Source organism: Hoplias malabaricus, chromosome X2 (genome assembly GCF_029633855.1).
Source record: "Hoplias malabaricus isolate fHopMal1 chromosome X2, fHopMal1.hap1, whole genome shotgun sequence".
Classification (NCBI taxonomy): domain Eukaryota; kingdom Metazoa; phylum Chordata; class Actinopteri; order Characiformes; family Erythrinidae; genus Hoplias; species Hoplias malabaricus.
This window is the reverse complement of record NC_089819.1, coordinates 53,756,443-53,763,785: the sequence shown is the minus strand read 5'-3', so window position 1 is coordinate 53,763,785 and position 7,343 is coordinate 53,756,443. Positions and strand designations below refer to the sequence as shown.

The window sequence follows — 7,343 nt, the reverse complement described above, 5'->3', positions numbered from 1 at the left end:
TGGGTGCTCCAATTTCCTCCCACAGTCCAAAAAAACACACGTTGGTAGGTGGATTGGTGACTAAAAAGTGTCTGTAGGTGTGAGTGTGCGAGTGAATGTGTGTTGCCCTGTGAAGAACAGGTGCCCCCTCCAGGGTGTATTCCTGCCTTGCACCAAATGATTCCAGGTGGGCCCCAGACCTACCGTGACTCTGAACCGGATAAAGGTTACAGACTTTTCAATCATCAATCAACCTACCAAAGTGTGTTTTTGGACCGTGGGAGGAAACCCACGCGGACACAGGGAGAACACACCACACTCCTCACCAACAGTCACCTGGAGTGGGACTCAAACCCACAACCTCCAGGTCCCTGGAGCTGTGACAGAGACACTACCTGCTGCACCACCGTGCCGCCCCTAATTAGTAATCAGTCATTTTAAAAACTTACAGGTAGGTTTCACTGAACAATAAAATTACTCTTTTTTTTCTTCTCAGATTTGGTTTTTTTCAATTCTTTTATTCTGAGGCACCAGTCACTAATATCTGAATCAAAATAGGTTTCCAGTGTCAGAGTAGAATATGTAAAGCATTAGAACTGACAATAATTGATGAGGAGGGGAGGTGCAGAAGTACATTTAAAAAAAGTTACAAGAAATATCAGCTCCCTAGACAAAAAATAGTCACTGAGTGTTTAATATGGTACTAACTTCAGGATCCTGCAAATGGTTATGCACAAGGATGATCAGGCTATAAACATCTGAGTGGTCTGGAGCAGTATTCACAGATTAAGAACAATGCAAATACAATGCAATGAATGTCTTGTTCGACGTGTGGAGCTGGCCATGACCTAATGGTTAGAGTTGTCTTTACTGGACACTGGATTAGATTTGGGGTTTTTCTCCTGTGTCGCCCCCTAGTGTAATTCATTTTTACAGCACTTTACAAAATAGCAAAGACAGAGGCTCTATTCTCTCTATTCCAGCTCAGTGGAGCATCACAATGTTATTGAAGCTGTAATTCTAAGGTAAATATATTATGTAGTGTTTTTTTAATCATCATATATATGCTGTATGTCCAAATGTTTACTTTAATTTTGAGCCATTGTTGACACAAATGTGCAAATGCACACAGAGCTTGTCCAGACCCTGTAGATAAGTGTTGCCAATAGAGTAGGACTCTCAGAGGCAGATAAAAGTCTGATGCCAGTTAAAGGCTGGTAGTGGAGAAGTGGTGTTGGATTCTCTGGAATGATTGTCCTCCATTCAATTCTTAGGGATGAGCAGGGGATTGGGGGTGAGGTGGAGCGATGATAATTTACCTTCCTGACTTCACTAAGGCTTTTGTTGCTGAATGCCTTCCCTGGACAGTAGAGACCGTTCTTACCTGTGGTTTTAAACTCAGCAAGTAACTGTGGTTTTCAGTTTTAAAAAAACCACACAGCTTATGAGGTTTTTGATGTTTCTGAATTTAAATTTCAAACCTGTTGGTCAGTGATAGCTGCAGAGTGTGAGATGATCTTTAGCGTCCCCCTGGTTATGCTCCAGGTGAGTATAATTAAACTGCTCATTTAAAACAATACTTTAATGTTAACAGGTTTATAAGGTTGAGTTTCTATATAAATCCTTGTCCTTGTGCTAGGGCTAGTGCCCAGAGGCTGATTCATCACCACGGCCGAGCGACACGGGACCTGACCCTGAAAAAGCAGCCCAGGCTGTTGTAGGTGTAAAACTTTTTTTTTAATTTTACTGCTTATAATGTGTTTGCAAAGCTGCAGTTCCTGTTTCCTGTGGTTTTAAATTCACAGAATAAGGCAATCTGTGGTTAGGAAAAAAAGGTAAAAAATTGTCAGACAGGAACTCACAGACTGAACCACACAGATTAAAGCCTCTGAACTTCTTCATGTTTCTGAATTTAAACTAAAGCTGTTGGTCAGTGATGACTGCAGAGTGTAATATGATTTTTAATGTCCTTCTGGCTTTGCTTAGTGCATGATATGAGCCTTTAAAATATGTAACTAATGCAAAAAAAATAAAAAAATACAGACACCTGCAGATTGTGTTAATATTATTACACTAACTTTATTACGGACAGCACGGGGTGCAGCAGATAGTGTCTCGGTCACGGCTCCAGGGACCTGGAGGTTGTGGGTTCGAGTTCCGCTCCGGGTGACTGTCTGTGAGGAGTGTGGTGTGTTCTCCGTGTCCGCGTGGGTTTCTTCCCGTTGCTCCAGTTTCCTCCACTGCTCTATAAAACACACGTTGGTAGGTGGATCGGTGACTCAAAAGTGTCTGTAGGTGTGAGTGAATGTGTGAGTTTGTGTCACCCTGTGAAGGACTGACGCCGCCTCCAGGGTGTGTTCCTGCATTGCACCCAATGATTCTAGGTAGGCTTTGCATCCACCAGGAACCTGAACTGGAATAAAGTTCATAGGCAATGAATGAATGAATATTTAACCAACACCAGACCAATATAAATCCGTTAATATAACACCGGTTGTGAAATTACTAGGTTGTTTTCCTTTTCCTTTTCTGTTTATTATTTATAAACAGGGTTCTACCAAGACGTTCAGGTTCTGCAGTTTCCAGAGTCTTCTGTGGGGTTAAAGAGGAGAAAGAGAGAGTGGGTGATTCCACCGATCAACTTCCCAGAGAATGACAACGGACCTTTCCCCAAAGCGTTGGTGCAGGTTTGTAGAACTGATCTCTAACTCAATTTAGAAATACCTCTCTGTCTGTTTTATTTTATACCAAATTTACACAATTGTTTCTGTGTCCAGATCAAATCTAATAAGTCTGAAGAAGTTAATATCACATACAGCATCACTGGAGAAGGAGCAGACCGGCCCCCAGTGGGACTTTTCACCATCAACAGAGACACTGGCTGGCTCTACGTCACAAAGCCTGTAGACAGAGAATTCAAAAATAAATATGTGGTAAGAGTTTTTGATTCTGCGACTGTAAGCGTCTAAAAGTTAGCGTCAGAAATCACTAAAGAAATGTTTGTTAAAGCAACACGTATAGGCACTGTCCTTTTCACATGGTTTGTATGGTTTGTTTCTGCCAATTTCAGCTTCAAGCTCACGCTGTGGCAGCAAAAGGAGAAGGAGAAGCTCCCATTAAATTTATTATCAACATGATTGATGTGAATGATAATGTACCAGTTTTCACACGATCCATTTACAAAGTCCGTGTTCCTGAAGCTACACCAATCGGTAGTTTAATTTATGTTTAATTTATGTTTAATTTATGTTGTACAGGTAGGTTTCATAATTATTCATAGAGTTTAGTGTGGATCTGTATTTCTCTGTGGATTGTTTAATGTTTGATTGTCATTATTACTTTCTGTGCAGGACATGAGTTCATGAAGGTCACAGCCACTGATGCAGACGACCCCAACACAGAAAATGCTGATATCAGATACTACATCTTCAGTCAGAATCCGGTAGAGCCGAATCCAAACATGTTCAACATTAATCCTGTGACTGGAGCGATTAGAGTCAGCGCTGATGGACTGGACAGAGAGGTGAGGCTCTTCTCCAGCACGACATATAAAAGCACATTGATGTCCACTGAGGAAGCATAGCTAGTAGTTTATATACAGTAGTTTGTAGTAGTTTATAGTTTATGTTATTTATATGCACTCATTTTACCCGGTTATTTTTTACCTTTCCTGCTTCTGTCAAAGTTTCAGTTTATTTCTGCTCTCAGAGCTGATCACTCTGGTCACTGTGGTTTGTAGTAATAATATTTTTAATGATAGTTTCACTTTCTCAAAACTTATTGCATTCCTCCGTGTGTCTATCTGTGAGGAGTGTGGTGTGTTCTCCCTGTGTCCGTGTGAGTTTCCTCCGAGTGCTACGGTTTCCTCCCACAGTCCAAAAACACATGACGGTAGGTGGGTTGGCGACTCAAATGTGTCTGTAGGTGTGAGTGTGAGTGTGTGTGTCGCCCTGTGAAGGACCGGTTACTAATAAATACTTAGGCTACTCTTGTTGTTTTTTTACCTTAAAATTACAGCTCCAAGGTCATTGTGATGCTCCACTGAGCTGTAATATGGAGAATAGAGCCTCTGCCTTTGCTAATCATGGCTCAGAACTGCAGACAGTACACTATGTAACACTTGGAGGACGGTAGGAAATCAGCCCTCTCCCTCCCCCTCTCTGTTGATTTCAGGGCACTGCTGTAAAAATGAATTACACCCTGCAGCTTTAGGGGGCGCATAGGAGCAAAAATACCAAATCTTACCTAGTGTTACTTTAATGTCATTTAAATACAGAGTGTGTATATAGACTTGTGTTGCTATATATTTTATCACTTCATATGTTTTAGTGCAAAACCTACTGAGGGTGCTTTTGCAAATGTCATGTGCATAATTCACATAATTCACATGTGTGTTTGTGTGTATATATATATATATATATATATATATATATATATATATATACCCCTCTCATATGTATTATTCATCCATTCATTTATTGTCTTTAAGCGCTTATTCGGTTCAGGGTCGTGGTGGGTTCGGAGCCTACACTGGAGAGGGCCATATTTATTATGTACTGAAAAATGCTGTGATGCTGCTGTCTCCTTCAGGATCAGTAAATGTATATATCATTAGAAAAGGCTAAGATGGTCACTGGTGAAAGCTGAGTTGATGTGGAATAAAATCATTTCCTGATCATGACTCTTGATTCTTCCAGAACTACTCTGCATACGAGTTGAGGATTCGAGCTGCAGATATGATGGGTTCTGGCCGCACATCCATTGCAAAAGTTCTCATTGAAGTAACAGACAGCAACGACAATGCACCCAAATTTGAGAAGACCTCGGTAAAGCACTTCATTACACACAATGATTTACACACAATAACACAGTAGACTGGACTTTTGGTTAAGATTTAATCTGTCTTTAATCCTGAATCATATCTGTGTGTTGTGTTCAAACTAAGGAAAGTGATTCTTTATTAAGACGTGTGTTTTTGTCTTTCAGTACACTGTGTCTGTCCCAGAGAATACTGTCGGAGCAGTGGTGGTGAAGATGGCTGTGACTGATGGAGATGAACCCCAGACTCCTGCCTGGACAGCCAAGTTCAGGATCATTCAAGGAGACACCAGTGGAGTTTATAAAGTTAGCACAGGACCAAACAAACAGGAGGGCATCATTACCGCTGTTAAGGTAGCACTGACACCACTTCAAATTGTCAATTGAATAAACCCTGGGGCGTCTTAATTCTTGAGTTCACTGACTTTTCTTCTGTGTTCCTCCAGCCTCTGGACTTTGAGACAAACCCAAAGTACACTCTGTTGGTGGTTGTGGAGAACGACGTTCCTTTTGCTAAACCCATGACCACGTCCACTGCCACAGTCACTGTGAACGTCCCGGATGTGAATGAAGCTCCAGTGTTTGATCCAGAGGTGAAAGAGGTTTCTGTACCTGAAGATACAGCTGTTGGTTCTCAGCTGACTGTGTTCACCGCCACTGATCCAGATACAGCGAGGACTCAGACCGTGATGTAAGAGATTCAAACATAACCTTATTTCTAAATGTGATGGGAATATTTCAGATCATTTATTTTGGTGTGATATTTCGCTTTTATTGGTTTTTGTTTTCTTTACTTGAGGAGATTTTTTGACTTGTAGGTTTTTGTTGTAACTAATATGTTTCCCACAGCTAGCTTTAAAGGAACCCTAGGTACTATATTTACTCTAAAATTACAAAATCATTCAAAATCTTCAAAATCATTGTGATGCTTCACTGAATAATGGGGGGGGGGGGGGGGCAGTGCTACTTTGGGTGAATTTCACTGTGCAACTTTAGGGGGAGCCCAGGAGTAAAAATACAAAGTCTTACTTAGTGCTCCTTTAGGTATGCAAAACAAAAAACACCTAATTGTTTTCTTGGACTCTCAGATAAAGAAGCACTGATATTGATTGTGTATCTGCTGTTTGTTGTAGGTATCGTGTAGGTGCTGATGCTGCTGGTTGGGTGAGTGTTGATGGAGAGACTGGAGTCGTCAAAGTGAAGAGTCCCATGGACAGAGAGTCAGATTTTGTGAAAGATGGAAAATACAGAGCTCTGATCCTGGCTGTGGACGATGGTAACTCTATGATTAATGTTCTCTATTTACAAAGTAACATGGTGTAGCTTTTCCTAACAGACTTCACACATTTACAGATCAGGTTCCAGCCACTGGTACAGGAACCCTCCTGATAAATTTGGCTGCTGTGAATTCTCCCATTATTGAAGAGAAGATGATCACAGTGTGCAGTAAGGAGCCAGCTCCAGTGCTGCTGTCTGTGACGGATAAAGATGGGCCGGGTTTTGCTGCTCCGTTTAAGGTGGAGCTCCAAGGAGAAAGTAGGAACTACTGGACGGCCGAGATGGACAAAAATGGTAAGCTCTTTACTATGTGACTTCTTGACATAAACAAGGTCAGCTAAAGAACAAGAACAAATATTTAAAAAAAATCTTAAAGTTCAAGCGTAATATGTGTAAAATATATTACAGTACAGTGTGGTCTACATCACATGCTGCTAAATACACTGTCCTCAACAACAGAGAATAGCATTTTCTCTATTCATTTTGTAACAAGCCTTAATTTATTTGAATTTTGTGTTCTACCTCAAACACTGCAGCAGTTTCACTCTGATTCCTCTGCTCCAGAATCTAACTGCTGCACAGTTTAAAGTGGATCAGAAAACTCCAGTAAAAAGCTGCTGAACAGGAAGCCCGTGTCAGCTTTGATACGTTTCAGTTTTGCTCTGGAGTTCTGAGTTTGGAGCTGGAGCTGTTTTAGGTAAAAATCAAAGTATTTAAGTGCTGGCATTTTGGACCTTTTAATGTTTAACTTTATACTTTGTTGAATCTATTTTCAATTTCTTTCTTACTCGTGGGAACAGTGAAATTGCTCCACACTGTGTAAATCAGTCAGTGGCTGCTCAGTTTAACGGAATCTGCACTTTTTTCTTTGGTCCTAAAACTGAAAGCACATTTTTTGGCCAAATTAATTTGTAGTGTGACAGAACGGACAACCCAGCACCACTAGTTAAATATTACCTTTCGTCTCTTATTCCTAATAGTCCTTTCTGTCCCTGTTTTATCTTCAGTAGCTCTCACACACAACCTTTAATTGACCTTTTTCTTACAAAGTTCACATTGCTTTGTAGTAGATTATTGTTCATTGTTGTTTTGCTGTAGGAACTGGAATTGTCTTCACTCCTAAAACTGCACTGAAGCAGGGAAAATACAACATTACTCTGAGGGTGTATGACAACAGCCTCCTGTTTCAGCATCACATTTTTCTAGCCACTGTACACGAATGTATAGAAGAAGTGGAGTATTTTTGTCTGAAGGTTTGAGAGAATTTG

At 40.7% G+C, this 7,343-nt stretch overlaps 1 protein-coding gene across 1 annotated transcript in view; it reads left to right on the top strand.

Moving 5' to 3' along the window:
* Positions 1–2,192: 2,192 nt before the first annotated feature.
* The window catches only part of LOC136677422 (uncharacterized), a gene marked incomplete at its 5' end in the record, with an annotated part of 31,615 nt that continues 26,464 nt past the window's right edge, over positions 2,193–7,343 (top strand). The window contains 10 exons of the mRNA XM_066654939.1: positions 2,193–2,241; positions 2,530–2,666; positions 2,757–2,912; positions 3,050–3,191; positions 3,330–3,502; positions 4,677–4,805; positions 4,966–5,151; positions 5,244–5,488; positions 5,931–6,073; positions 6,151–6,369. Of these exons, the coding sequence (XP_066511036.1) occupies positions 2,193–2,241; positions 2,530–2,666; positions 2,757–2,912; positions 3,050–3,191; positions 3,330–3,502; positions 4,677–4,805; positions 4,966–5,151; positions 5,244–5,488; positions 5,931–6,073; positions 6,151–6,369 (1,579 nt within the window). The remainder of the gene's footprint in view (positions 2,242–2,529; positions 2,667–2,756; positions 2,913–3,049; positions 3,192–3,329; positions 3,503–4,676; positions 4,806–4,965; positions 5,152–5,243; positions 5,489–5,930; positions 6,074–6,150; positions 6,370–7,343) is intronic.